Genomic DNA, 15,539 nt, shown 5'->3' with positions numbered 1-15,539 from the left:
TCACCAGTGTTCAATTGCATTCAACCAGATTTTACCTCCACACACGTTCAAGCCATTTCCCAGCTTCTTTCTTTGCCCTAACCTCTGCAGTATACCAGGGGGCCAAACAGGCTGAATGAAGCGGGAGAGAGGGGGACTTCCGGTTGACAGCGATCCGAGTGCAAGCGGGGATTCTTCCCTCTTGGGGAATCCCGGGTTTTTCGGAGGATTGGGGGTGTCACAGGGCACAGTGACCCCCCGAAGTAGTGTCAGGAGGGTGTTCTGACACTCAGGTTCCCACAGGCAGCCGAAACGCGAACCTCCCGGCCGTCAGGTAGCTCCCAAAAGGAGCGACGAGAACGGCGGGGGGGAGAGCGGGTTGCAGGGAGGCCATAGCTACCTCCGAGAAACGAAGCCCCGGGCTTGCACGGAGAGCTCTCAATTTTCGATTTGGAATAAATTCGGACTTAATTGGATATAAAGAAGAATTCTAAGCTAAGGAAAGAAACCGGATGGAAAAATTGGAAGGTACGAGACCAGCTTTTTCGTTCGCAATCAGCTCAGACGCATTGAAACAACAAAGCGATCAAAAGTGAAAGTAAGTTACCGCTCGCGGCTGTTGTTTCTTCCCCTCTTTAACTGAATAAAAATAACCCCTTGGGGAAGATACAATATATCAAGGAAGATTTAAAGGAAAAGGGGGGACAGAGAAACAAGATGGAGCTGTTTAAGTCCTTTACGAAGCTTGTGAATTTGATTTGGCAACTAGTTTTGGATGCTGTCGTGAAATAAAAACTGCGCAACAACGGGGGATTTCCAGACTCCATTGTTGAAGTTTTCATGAGACTGTCTGATGTTTGCCGAGGAAATTAAATATATTTGATTTGGACTGACTTGGACTGGCATCAAACACAATTTGGCACATCCTTCTGACGCATATTTTTTCTTTTTGGGGGTGAAAGTTTCTTCTTATTGAAACATTTAAATATTTGAGCAAATTTAAAACGGTTTGGACACTTTGCCCCTAGTGGCTAGAAGATATATAACAACTTGTTTTTGTCGGGTCTTTATTTTATTTTTATTTTTTTCTTTGACAAATAACTCTTGGCTTTGGATTAAAAGATTTATTGATTTACATAAAATTGGATTAGCCTAATTGGTGGCAGAAGAAATCGTTTATTCATATCGATTTAAGGATTAGCCTAATTGGTGGCAGAAGATTTTTGGATATTAATATTTAAAGAATTTTCTTTGGGTTTCCTCTAGCCTCAGCAATTTCGTAAGAACTGGATTACATTTAAAACATACATTGGTATTTATGGATTAGCCTAATTGGTGGCAAGAAGATATTTACAGATAAATTTTAACTTTGGGATTTAATTTGAATATATCTGATTACATTGAGATTTGGACTGGATTGGACAGACTATGAATGGATGAAAGTGTTATTTATATTTGATAAAAGTCTTAATTTATATGTTTGGGGTTTGGATCCAATTGAATTAGGGAAGTGGGACTGATTTATTAAAAAAGGGAATAGGTTAGAAAATAAGGAGAAGGAGAAATGTCTCACACACAGAAGAAAGCTGGGGAAGGAGGAACACCGGGAGAAAGAAGAGGTTCAAAACCTGAGGCGGATTTTAAAGCCGAAATTTTAAAAATGTTTGCAGAAATTAGACAAAGTGAAAAGAATTTGGAGAATAAATTAGAACATGTAGACACTAGAATTGAGCAGGTGGATAATAAAATAGGTAAAATGGACCAGAAGATAGACGATACAGTAAAAGAGTTGAAAGGCCAAATAAAAGAAGTCTCCAAGAGAATACAATCTGTTGAGGAAGGATTAAAAAGGACAAAAGTGGAGATAAAAGAAATTTAAAAAGAAGAGGAAAAGATGAAAGCAGGAATTTCAAAAATGAGCAAAACGCAGGAGGAGGTATGGGATGCAATCTCCATGAATGAATTGAGGCAACGGGAGGTGAATTTCAGACTGAGAGCAGTTCCAGAGGTCCAAGGAGAAGACATCAAAGATAAATTAATAACGGAAATTGCTCAATGGTTGGAGTTACCAAAAGAAGATGTAGAGAAGAGAGTTCAAAATGCATTCAGGATGCGAGTAAGGACAACTAAGACAAGAAAGGTTACAGGAGATTGCCTGATCACCTTTAAAGACAAAGATATGAGGAATCTTATACTTCAAAAAAACAGAGAGAAGCGATTGAACATTGATGGGAGTTATATAATTATCTTTAAAGACATACCGGTCAGATTGTTGAAAAGAAGAGACCCATATAAACCACTGGTCCAAATTCTGAAGAAAAACAAGATTGAATTCAAATGGGAATTCCCTCAGGGGATTTCTTTTGTGTACAAAGCCAAGAGACATAGACTTACAAGTCCCGAAGAAGCAAGCAAGTTTCAGAGACGTTATAAAGAATTGATCGTAGAAGAAGAAGAGGAAGAAGGTGCGGTAGGAGGAATCGACCGGACGGGAGGGAAATTTTTAAGAGGAAAGTATAAAAAGAACAGAGAGACGGAAGAAGAGGAGGAGCAGAAAGAAGAAGAGGAAGAAGAAGAAGAGGAGGAAGAAGAAAAAGAGGAGGAATTATAAAGAGAAAATTCAGAACAAAATTTTTTTAATTAATTACCAGAAAATGTGGCACTGAAATTATGGAATTGGAACATTAATGGAATGAATGATAAGAAGAAAAGAAACAGTACTGAACAATATTTAAAAAGGAAAAATTTGGACATCATCTGTCTCCAGGAAACACATGTGGCAAGGAAACACAGAAAAATTTTGATCAACAATAGATTGGGAAACGAATTTATATCCTCAGATAAAGAAAAGAAGAGAGGCATAGTCTTATATGTAAGGAAAAATATAGAAGCTCAACAGATCTTCAAGGATGAAGAAGGAAGAATAATTGCAATACAGATCAATTGGCAAGGCGAAAGATTAATAATTGTCGGGATCTACGCACCTAATGGAAATAAGACTGATTTTTATAAGAAATTGGAAGAAAGGCTTTTTGAATATATGGATCAAAAAATTATAATAATGGGAGACATGAATGGAGTTGTATCAACAGAAATGGATAGACTAAGAGAAAAAAGTGATAGCAAAGAAGGGAAACTACCGAAGACCTTTTTTGAAATGGTGCAAAATCTCAATTTAATAGACATTTGGAGACTCAGACACCCATTAGGAAAAGAGTTTACATTTTACTCGGAACCGAATCAGTCAATGTCAAGAATAGATCAAATTTGGATCTCGAATGAACTTACTACTAGAATCCAACAAATAAAAATCCAACCCAGAGTAATTTCGGATCACAATCTGATAAAAATGGAAATAAAGGTGTATGAATAAAAAACATTTAGATGGAGATTGAAGGACTACCTTTTGGAAGATGAAAGAATTATTCAAGAGGCCCGGAAAAAACTGACGGAATATTTTGCAGACAATATGAATAAAAGTACAAAGATTAGTACAGTTTGGGATGCAAGCAAGGCGGTAATGAGGGGGTTCTTTATTCAACAGAATGCGATCAAAAACAAAAATAGAGAGAAAGGGAAGAAGGAAATCTTAAAACAAATAATGGACAATGAACAAAAGTTAATCAAAAAGCCAAATAACATCAAGATAAGACAGAACATTAAAGTGTTGCAAACACAGTTTGCCATGATCATAAATAAAGAAGTGGAATGGAATATCAAAAGACTCAGACAAAGGAACTTTGAATTTGCAAATAAACCTGGAAAATGGCTCGCATGGCAAATTAAAAAAAGGAAAGAGCAAAATACAATTAACAAAATCATTGTGCCAGTTACAGATAGGTAGCCGTGTTGGTCTGCCATAGTCAAAACAAAAAAAATTCCTTCCAGTAGCACCTTAAAGACCAACTAAGTTAGTTCTTGGTATGAGCTTTCGTGTGCATGCACACTTCTTCAGATACCTTCAGATACAGAAAATCATTGTGGACGGCGAGGAAATAGAAAACCCAAAAGGTATCAGAAAAGGTTTTTTGGATTTCTACAAGCATTTATGCTACTGGGGAAGAGCGGAGGGCAAGTACAAGTAGATCCAGAGCTGATGAAGCGGCTGGGCCAAAGCCGAAAGGACGCTCAGTTGCAGATATGCCTGGAAGCGAAAGGAAAGTCCAATGCTGTAAAGAAAAATATTGCATAGGAACCTGGAATGTAAGAACCATGAACCTGGGTAAGTTGGAGGTGGTCAAAAATGAGATGGCAAGAATAAATATTGACATCCTGGGCATCAGTGAACTAAAATGGACGGGAATGGGTGAATTCAGTTCGGATGACCATCATATCTACTACTGTGGGCAAGAAACCCGTAAAAGAAATGGAGTGGCCCTCATAGTCAACAAAAGAGTGGCAAAGGCTGTACTGGGATGCAATCTCAAAAATGATAGAATGATCTCGATACGAATCCAAGGCAGACCTTTTAACATCACAGTAATCCAAGTTTATGCACCAACTACTGGTGCTGAAGAAACTGAAATTGACCAATTCTATGAAGACTTACAACACCTTATAAAAGTGACACCAAAGAAGGATGTTCTTCTCATCATAGGGGATTGGAATGCTAAAGTAGGGAGTCAAGAGATAAAAGGAACAACTGGCAAGTTTGGCCTTGGAGATCAAAACGAAGCAGGGCAAAGGCTAATAGAGTTCTGTCAAGAGAACAAGCTGGTCATCACAAACACACTTTTCCAACAACACAAGAGACGACTCTACACATGGACATCACCAGATGGGCAGCATCGAAATCAGATTGATTATATTCTCTGCAGCCAAAGATGGAGAAGCTCTATACAGTCAGCAAAAACAAGACCTGGAGCTGACTGTGGCTCAGATCATCAGCTTCTTATAGCAAAATTCAAGCTTAAACTGAAGAAAGTAGGAAAAACCACTGGGCCGGTAAGATACAATCTAAGTCAAATCCCTTATGAATACACAGTGGAAGTGAGGAACAGGTTTAAGGATTTAGATTTGGTGGACAGAGTGCCTGAAGAACTATGGATGGAGGCTCGTAACATTATACAGGAGGCAGCAACGAAAACCATCCCAATGAAAAGGAAATGCAAGAAAGCAAAGTGGCTGTCCAATGAGGCCTTACAAATAGCGGGGGAGAGAAGGCAAGCAAAATGCGAGGGAGATGGTGAAAGAAACAGGAAATTGAATGCAGATTTCCAAAGAATAGCAAGGAGAGACAAGAAGACCTTCTTAAACGAGCAATGCAAAGAAATAGAGGAAAGCAATAGAATGGGAAGAACCAGAGATCTGTTCAAGAAAATTGGAGATATGAAAGGAACATTTCGTACAAAGATTTCCATAATAAAGGACAAAAGTGGAAAGGACCTAACAGAAGCAGAAGACATCAAGAAGAGGTGGCAAGAATACACAGAGGAATTATACCAGAAAGAAATGGATGTCCCGTATACCCCAGGTAGTGTGGTTGCTGACCTTGAGCCAGACATCCTGGAGAGTGAAGTCAAATGGGCCTTAGAAAGCACTGCAAATAACAAGGCCAGTGGAAGTGATGGTATTCCAGCTGAACTATTTAAAATTTTAAAAGATGATGCTGTTAAGGTGCTACACTCAATATGCCAGCAAGTTTGGAAAACTCAGCAGTGGCCAGAAGATTGGAGAAGATCAGTCTACATCCCAATCCCAAAGAAGGGCAGTGCCAAAGAATGCTCCAACTACCGCACAATTGCACTCATTTCACACGCTGGCAAGGTTATGCTTAAAATTCTACAAGGAAGGCTCAAGCAGTATGTGGACCGAGAACTCCCAGAAGTGCAAGCTGGATTTAGAAGAGGCAGAGGAACCAGAGACCAAATTGCAAACATGCGCTGGATTATGGAGAAAGCTAGAGAGTTCCAGAAAGACATCTACTTCTGCTTCATTGACTATGCAAAAGCCTTTGACTGTGTCGACCACGGCAAACTATGGCAAGTTCTTAAAGAAATGGGAGTGCCAGATCACCTCATCTGTCTCCTGAGAAATCTCTATGTGGGACAAGAAGCTACAGTTAGAACAGGATATGGAACAACTGATTGGTTCAAAATTGGGAAAGGAGTACGACAAGGCTGTATTTTGTCTCCCTGCTTATTTAACTTATATGCAGAATTCATAATGCGAAAGGCTGGGCTGGATGAATCCCAAGCCGGAATTAAGATTGCCGGAAGAAATATCAACAACCTCAGATATGCAGATGACACAACCTTGATGGCAGAAAGTGAGGAGGAATTAAAGAACCTTTTAATGAGGGTGAAAGAGGAGAGCGCAAAATATGGTCTGAAGCTCAACATCAAAAAAACGAAGATCATGGCCACTGGTCCCATCACCTCCTGGCAAATAGAAGGGGAAGAAATGGAGGTAGTGAGAGATTTTACTTTCTTGGGCTCAATGATCACTGCAGATGGTGACAGCAGCCACGAAATTAAAAGACGCCTGCTTCTTGGGAGAAGGGCAATGACAGGCCTAGACAGCATCTTGAGAAGTAGAGACATCACCTTGCCAACAAAGGTTCGTATAGTTAAAGCTATGGTTTTCCCAGTAGTGATGTATGGAAGTGAGAGCTGGACCATAAAGAAGGCTGATCGCCGAAGAATTGATGCTTTTGAATTATGGTGCTGGAGGAGACTCTTGAGAGTCCCATGGACTGCAAGAAGATCAAACCTCTCCATACTGAAGGAAATCAACCCTGAGTGCTCACTGGAAGGACAGATTGTGAAGCTGAGGCTCCAGTACTTTGGCCACCTCATGAGAAGAGAAGACTCCCTGGAGAAGACCCTGATGTTGGGAAAGATGGAGGGCACAAGGAGAAGGGGATGACAGAGGATGAGATGGTTGGACAGTGTTCTCGAAGCTACCAGCATGAGTTTGACCAAACTGCGGGAGGCAGTAGAGGACAGAGGTGCCTGGCGTTCTCTGGTCCATGGGGTCACGAAGAGTCGGACACGACTAAACGACTAAACAACAACAACAACAAGCATTTATATGCAAAACGAGAGAAAAAACAACATAAAGAAAATAGAGAAATTTTTGAAAGGAAAAAAGGTGCAAAAGATCCCGACAGAAATGAAAGACAGACTGAATGCCCCAATAGAAAATGAGGAGATAACAGAAACTATAAAACAGATGAAAAAAGGGAAGGCACCAGGACCAGACGGATTCACAGCAACTTACTACAAAGAAATGAGGGACACCCTGATGGTACCACTTAAAGAAGTTATGAATAATATTTTGAAACAACAGGATATACCAGAAACATGGAAAGAAGCCTTCATAACGCTTATACCAAAACAAGACTCCGATCTCACACAAGTAAAGAACTACAGACCGATATCTCTGCTAAACACAGATTATAAGATTTTTTCGGGTATTTTGGCAACAAGATTTAAGAAGATATTGCAACAATATATCCATAGGGATCAGGCAGGTTTCCTTCCTGGCAGACATATGAAGGACAATGTAAGAAATATAGTAAATATTCTGGAATATTTGACTGCCAGTAATGAGAGACAAGCTGTGTTAATGTTTGTGGATGCAGAGAAAGCGTTTGATAATGTTTCATGGGAATTTATGTTGAAAAATCTGGAATTGATGGAGGTAGGAGAAGACTTTTATAATGGTATAAAGGCAATATACTCAGAACAAAGAGCAAAATTGATCGTAAATAATGTAATTACGGAGGATGTGAATATAAAGAAAGGTACAAGACAGGGATGCCCCCTATCACCTTTGTTATTCATCATGGTCCTGGAGGTCCTGCTTAATTCTATTAGGCAAAATGAACTAATAAAGGGGGTAACAGTAGGTCAAAACCAATATAAAGTTAAAGCCTTTGCCGATGACCTGGTAATTACGGTGGAAGATCCGATAAGTAGCTTAAAAGAAGTTATAAAAGAAATTGACCAATTCAGAAGAGTGGCTGGATTTGTATTAAATAAGAGGAAAACTAAACTTATGGTGAAGAATGTGGACCAAAGTATGACAGAAGAAATGCAAAGAGAAACAGAGATGGTAGTGGCGAAGAAGGTAAAATATTTAGGAATATGGTTAACCCAAAAAAATATTGATCTATTTCAAAATAATTATGTGACAACTTGGAATACTATTAAGAGAGACCTCGAAGTGTGGAGTAGGATGAAACTATCCTTTTGGGGCAGAATCTCTTCAATCAAGATGAGCGTGCTCCCAAAGATGTTGTTTCTATTTCAAATGATACCAATAATCAAAGGGACAAAGATCTTCAAAGAGTGGCAAAGAACGATTTCAAAATATATCTGGCAGGGCAAAAAGCCACGAATACAATTTAAGTTACTAACAGATGCGAAAGAAAGAGGTGGCTTCGCCCTGCCAGATCTGAAACTTTATTATGAAGCATCTTGTCTCTGCTGGATAAAGGATTGGATAATATTAAAAAATAATAAGTTACTGGACTTGGAAGGGTTTGACAACAGGTTTGGTTGGCACGCCTACCTATGGTTGGGGAAAAAGAAAGCTCATAAAAGTTTTGCTAATCATATTTTTAGAGGTGCTCTAATAGAAACATGGGACAGGTACCAAAATATTTTGGAACCTAATGTACCTCATTGGTTATCCCCACTGGAGGTCATGAGTGTTAAAAAGATAAATATGAGAGAGGATTGGATGACTTATGGAGAAATTGTAATTAAAGAAGGGGGGAAATGGAAATTGAAGCCATATGAACAAATTAAAAAACATGTATATGACTGGTTGCACTACTTCCAAACAAATGAGATGTTTAAAAAGGATTGTAAAGAGAGGAGATATATTGAAGGAGAGTCTAGATTTCAGAAAGAGATAATAAATAATGATTATAAGGTATTGTCAAAAATGTATAAAATGCTATTGGAATGGCAAACAAAAGACGAAGAAGTTAAATCAGTTATGATACATTGGGCCAGGGATTTTGGTTACAACATACAGCTAGCGGATTGGGAGAAGGTGTGGAAGGAAAATATGAAATTCACTGCATGTACGACGATAAAGGAAAATATCATGAAAATGGTATATAGATGGTATATCACTCCTGTTAAATTAGCAAAAATGTATAAGACATGTAATAAATGTTGGAAATGTAAGGAAAGGGAAGGGACGTTCTACCATATGTGGTGGGAGTGCAAGAAAGTAAAATGCTTCTGGGAAATGATATATAATGAGTTGAAAAAAATGTTTAAATACACTTTTGTGAAAAAACCAGAAGCCTTTTTGTTAGGAATTACAGGAAGAGAAGTTAATAGAACTGATTATAAACTTTTCCAATATGCAGTGACTGCGGCAAGAATTTTAATGGCTCAAAAATGGAAACAAGAAGAACTACCAACACTGGAAGAATGGAGACGGAAATTGACGGACTTTGCTGAATTAGACAAATTGACAGGGAAAATTAGACACCAAAAGGATCACAAGTTCATACAGGACTGGAGAAAGTTTACGATTTATCTGGAAAATATTTGTGATGAACAGACAACGCTAGTCGGATTTAAAGAGGCTTTGTGAGGAGAAAGGGTATTGTAACAGGGAAAAGAGCTGTAAAGACTTATAAAATGGCAATACAATTATAAAGGAAATGCAAACTAAATATAAAAATATGAGGATTGCGGAGGGAGCTGGGGGAAGTCAAAAAGAATTATGTATTATGTTGGATATGAAGATGTTTATTTAAATTTGTAAAAGAAATTTTTCTTAAAAAATTAATAAAATAAAAAAAGAATGAAGCGGGAGAGGGAGCTCAGGACCAATCGTGTCAATGGCCCAAGCCAAAATGTCAAGGAAAAAAACAACTATCTGACTTTCAGAAGACATCTGTTCAGGGAAGTTTTTAATGGTTGGACTCCAGTTGTGTTTTATTTTGTTGGAATTCACCCAGAGTAGCTGAGGAAAAACCAGTTAGATGGGCAGTATATTATAAAGTATCATTGTCGTCGTCATTGTCGTCGTCATCATCTTTATTCAGTTGTTCCACAGCTTGGCCAAAACTTGGCAGGAGCACCACCCACTTTCAGATGAGCTGGAGAATCCCCCAGAGGCATTTGGAAGCTCACTGGAACCATCCTGTCAGCTCAGGCAGGGAGACTGCTGGGCAGCAAACCAGGTGGTAAACCAGCAGAATCCCTCATCTGTCCCAGTTGCCCACTCTAGATTGCCCTCCTCAACTCTGCAACTGGACACTTAGCCTAGAGAGAGAAAGAGAATTTTGATAAACCACAGCTACTCCCCCTCTCCATCCTTCAAGTCTGCCCTAATGCTGCCCGAAGTATCCAGGTGGAAACAAGTTGGTGAGGTTCTTGACTGTGCTCCCTGGTCCAGCTATGCCCACCCAGCTATTTACTGCAGCATCAGCATGGGTTGATGAGTTAATGTTGTTCTTTTTTTAAGATTTGTGAGCTTCCTAGATTAATATATGTTATCATGTGGCCAGAGAAATGAACTTCACAAAAGTAATTGAAATCTGCACAGGCATACAAGGTGGTTCCCCTTAAACTCCTTATCTTGTTTTCTTTTTCTCTTCTTCCTCCATACCTGGCTGACTCAAAGACATCATCTCTAAAAATGTGGATGATGGTTGGGTTTTATTTGCAACAGCATACTATTGGTTTTCTCATCGGCCACAATCATGGATGAATTCCCAAAAAGTGTGTGAGAGGGAAGGCGCCAAGCTAATTTCTCTGGAAACAGCAGTAGAACAGGTGAGCATCAAAGACGAGTACTGAAAAGGTAGGGGATCTCCTTGAGTCAAAGGGCTCCTATCATCACTATCCATTTAAGAAGGTACAATCCACCTGTATGCAGGCAATACAGCAAACTCCATCAGCCAAACCAAGGGGTGGGTGGAGCAGGGAGCAGCTGCTACCATCTGGGGCTAACTAAGGTTTCTTGGAGATGCTGAGCTCCAATAGAATAAAGCTGGCAGTCAGGAAGGAGGTCTTGAAGGAGGAGGAGTAGATACTTGAGGGAAATCTTGTAGATTCTTCTTCTGCTCTTTGAGATGTACTGAGTGCTCAGAAAAAAGGCTTCCCTAACCACCCTAACACTCTGGCATGAGGGTATCATGGAGATGACTCTAGAGGAGCTTGCAAGGTATATCCATCTCCCAGCCCCTTAACCCTGGCAGAGGGGCTACTGGGATGCTGCAGGGCACAGACATAGGTGAGTCCCCATTGTCATCTCATCAAGCATACCACAACCAGACTGATTCCAATAGCTCTGGAACCAACAAACAAACATGGATACAGATATTGGAGTATTTGCCACACAGGGTCACTGTCCCGCTAGATGGTTCCAAGATGAACTGTTTTATGGCACAGTCATTTACAGTATCTAGAAATTTTAACTCTGTGTCACGAGTGGAACACACATGTAGTCAGTCTTGGTGAGGGCAGGTGAAGTTACCCTTCACTACAATATTTTCTCTTTGGGATGCTTCCTTGATTCCAGCAGCAGCAGCATCATAACTTGGATCAGGGGGACAATAGCACGTCCTCAGTATAAAATTATTCTTGGTGCTTGATGCAACCATACTTGGAATACCATAGTTTTGATCACGGCTTCCTCCAAAAATATGAATTTGGCTTTCAAAGGTGACACCTGTGTCTTTTGAAATGTGTTTGTTTTATGCCTGTTGGATGTTTGTAAAGGGACATTGTCTAGAAAGGCTTTGAGAGAACTGCCTTGCTCCTCATTCCTACTGAAAATTTTCTTGTTTTTCTTTCTCCCCACCCCTACCCCAGCAATTTGTGGTGAATCATGTAAAAACCCGAAGAAACCTTTTTTGGATTGGACTCTTTAAAGACAACAAAGCGAAATGGAGATGGCTGTCAGGAGTAGAGGCTTTAGTCACGTATGTTTTTGAAGAAATATTTGCTAATGGCATGCATTCCAAGAAGTTGCAGATTCTGTTTACGTAATTGAGCCTTTACCTCTCCAAATATATTTTGCCATGCACTTTTCTCTACTACCAAAGATCTCCATATGTACTTCTCCACATCATTGTCCAGGGGAGCGGCTGCTGCTTCTCACTAGGTTGGAGAGGCAGGAAGGCTACTCTTCCTGCTTCTCTAACCTAATGAATGTGGTGATTCGGAAGAGGCTGAAGGCATGCTTTTAAATGCTTTGTGCTCCTTAGTTCAGCTTCAAAAGGACTTGCAGGAACCTAAAGCCAAGCAACACTGTCAGCTAGCAGTTTAAGACAGTTCATGGTTCCCTTTAAGTATCTAACAACTCTTTTCAGCTTGTGTGGATGGATGTACAAGGTCAAAGTAAGATCTCTCATCCACAGCTTGGTAGTAGAACAGAGAACTGGACTGGCATTTATAACCAAGGCTGCATTAACAGAGGGCTGCTTTCAATTTTGCAAGGTCTCCTGGAACAAAATCCAATGACATTCATCTTCATTGATGCACCAAATACCAACCACGAATCCTTTTGGGCAAAGGTATTGAGTAAACTTTATAAATGGGCAATGGGGTTGTATAATACTAGCTGGGAACTTAAACGCTGTATGCCAGTGGTTCCCAGTTAGCTAAGTACTGCAGACCCCTTGTTTTTCAAAAGCCACACCATGGGCCACCCTACCTTTGAACATGTTAATATATCTGTGGCAGTTTTTGTTATGTGAATGACACCATGGAGTCCCTGGGTGGGTGGTCTGTGGACCACCAATTGGGAACCTCTGCTGTTTGTGATCTTAGACTTGATCAAAGGGCAGATCTCACCCGAACATCTCATGGGAGTAAAAAATCCACCTACTGCACCATTACTAGTAATATCAATTTAATAGATTCATAGAGAGCTAAAAATGAGGGAGTTATAGAATACATTTATCACAGAATTTTAGTGCTGTGTAGTGGGACTTGATTCAGTACACAATGGACACTGGAAAATGCAAGTGACAATAAGAGTGAGGCTAGGGTGATACCTTTGTCAACTATGGATAATTGATTAAAGTAAACTTAGAACCATCATGTTAGATTTAGATAAGATATATATGTGAGAAATATCATATCATTTCAATCAACGCTATAATGGCTTTGTGGTTATAGATTATATTTTGCAATTCATTTGAGGACATAGCTATGTTTGTTTCGGTATAGTGTCGTTGCTCTCCTCATGCATGGGGTGGGTGATGGATGTGAGATGAGGTGGATGAAGGTGGATGCAAATCTAAGATGGTTTTAATATGCTCAGAACAATCACTACTGTGCTAACTCTGCTATGAGAGAGTAAGGATCTCTCTTCCAACACTCTTTCTCCAACACCCACAACGGTCCAGAGCAGATCTGAGGAGGATGTGGGTGTATATGGACGGGAGAGAGGGCCAGTTCTGTTGCAGAAATTGAAATCTTGGCAATAGCAGAAGTACGGCATTGGATGCTGCCCAAACTAAATTGACTGAAAGTTCTTGTGTGCACCACTGAGCCTTCCAAAGTCACACCCTCAGTTTTTTGTAGGTTACTATGAGAAATCACTTCAAGTGAAAAGAAAAGAGACAGTCTTGACCCACAGTTGTTGTTGGGATTTTGAATACGTGCAGCTTCACACAGAGTCAATTAGAAGTTGGCCAACAGCCAAGGCAATGTAAAGGAGTAAAATCTGCCTGGAGATATAGAGGCCTGGAGACAGCTCCCTCATTGGTCAAGCTCACTCATGGGAATAGTGATTTATGGCCTATTGACTGGAATGTGTTAGTAGAGCGTTGAGAGTTGACTGTTAGTGTAAGAGTCGTGTGGTGAGGGAGCTAAAGATCCATGTTGTGCTCTGTTCCTGTAAATAGTAACTTGAAGCCCACTGTACATAATAAACACCTATAAGTAACAAGTAACTGATTCCTGCTTTGTCCATCCTGCCTGTAACCGATTGCTTTCGTGAACTCTTTGTATACTCTGCAAAGGTCCTGCAACAAGTTAGAAAGTTGTGAAACACCAATAGTTGTTGTTGTTGTTTTCCTTACATGGTTAAACGTAAAGGTACCCCTGCCCGTACGGGCCAGTCGTGTCCGACTCTAGGGTTGTGCGCCCATCTCACTTAAGAGGACGGGGGCCAGCGCTGTCCAGAGACACTTCCGGGTCACGTGGCCAGCGGGACGAAGCTGCTCTGGCGAGCCAGCGCAGCACACGGAAACGCCGTTTACCTTCCCGATATAAAGCGGTACCTATTTATCTACTTGCACTTAAGAGTGCTTTCGAACTGCTAGGTGGACAGGAGCTGGGACCGAACCACGGGAGCTCACCCCGTCGCGGGAATTCGAACCGCCGACCATGCGATCGGCAAATCCTAGGTGCTGAGGTTTTACCCTCAGCGCCACCCGCGTCCCACCTTTACATGGTTAGAATTCTAAAATATGGGGAGAAAAATCCATCACACTTGTGAGTGGATGTTAAGAGAGAAAGAGCTGAACATCTTTTTAATGATAGAAGGCAAGGGGAGCGGGTGAAGAAGTAGACATCCAATCTTGATTGATCAAGGCTGCTATTTCTCTTCTTTTCAGCTTCTGGAAATGGGGTGAGCCAAATAGAGCCGCGAAGCACGACTGTGGTGTATTGGCCTTTAATTGCCGCGGAAGTTGCTGGGCAGCATTAAACTGTGAGCAAATGACACAGTATATTTGCAAGAAGGTGCCGAATAATGCTTGGCTCTAAGAAGACACTTTCAAGATGAACAAACTGGATCTCATGATCACTACACAAAAACAAAACCAAGAGATCATCCCACCCTGCTGTTTTAATGCACAATCCACACTCTGCCATCTAGATTATGGGACTCTCTGGCATCAGCCCTCAAAAACACCATGAAAAGACCTTATTCTGCAAGCTCAAAAGTAGATGGCTACGAAAATAAAGAATGGAAGGGTCCCATCATAGCCTGTTTTCTGTTTCATGTATTTATTTGCAATGCATACCAATATTTGTTTCCTTATTCTGTGTGTTTGATGCCCCATTGCCCCTTCTGATCTCCATCGCCACTACCTTACAAGGCACATAAGGACAACCCTGCATGCCAGGCAATGAGAATGGGGGCCACCCAGCGTTTGGTGTCCACATCTAGCAGACTAATCACAAATACAACTTTGGCTTCATCACTGGAAATTCTGGCACCCTTACTTTCATATACAGCTAAGATTACTCTCATATAGAGCTAACATTCTACTCTATCAGCGTTTATTTACAGCAGTAATAAATCAGCCAGTGTCCGGCACGAAAAACATCCTCTGCACCAGACATAACCGAAAGTCAGAAAGAACAAAGAAACCAGGTTCTCCAGAAGTGGAGAAAGCTCCTTCCCAGAAGAGGCAGGATGACACTAGGACTCTGAGCTGTTAACCCTGTAAGCTCTGATTCCCCTCACACTCCCTCTTGTCCTGCGCTGCTGGGGGTTGTAAGTATCACCACTTACCCCAAAACCAAACCTTCACAGAACTCCCCATGATGCTGGAACCCATCTGCCAGGTTCTTCTGGCTTGGGAAGTACTGCAACTTCACCAAGCCTGCCTGGACACTCTG

At 40.7% G+C, this 15,539-nt stretch overlaps 1 protein-coding gene across 1 annotated transcript in view; it reads left to right on the top strand.

Annotated features, from left to right (window-relative positions):
• Positions 1-14,899, top strand: part of LOC309377700 (CD209 antigen-like protein D) — a 28,951-nt gene extending 14,052 nt beyond the window's left edge. Inside the window, exons 7-9 of the mRNA XM_081925368.1 lie at positions 10,579-10,730; positions 11,772-11,881; positions 14,528-14,899. Of these exons, the coding sequence (XP_081781494.1) occupies positions 10,579-10,730; positions 11,772-11,881; positions 14,528-14,678 (413 nt within the window). The 3' untranslated portion in view covers positions 14,679-14,899. The remainder of the gene's footprint in view (positions 1-10,578; positions 10,731-11,771; positions 11,882-14,527) is intronic.
• Positions 14,900-15,539: the final 640 nt, after the last annotated feature.

The sequence above is a fragment of the Podarcis melisellensis genome (genome assembly GCF_964234715.1).
Source record: "Podarcis melisellensis genome assembly, chromosome: 9".
Taxonomy (NCBI): Eukaryota; Metazoa; Chordata; class Lepidosauria; order Squamata; family Lacertidae; genus Podarcis; species Podarcis melisellensis.
The sequence above is the reverse complement of the archived record's forward strand: the minus strand, read 5'-3'. Positions and strand labels throughout refer to the sequence as shown.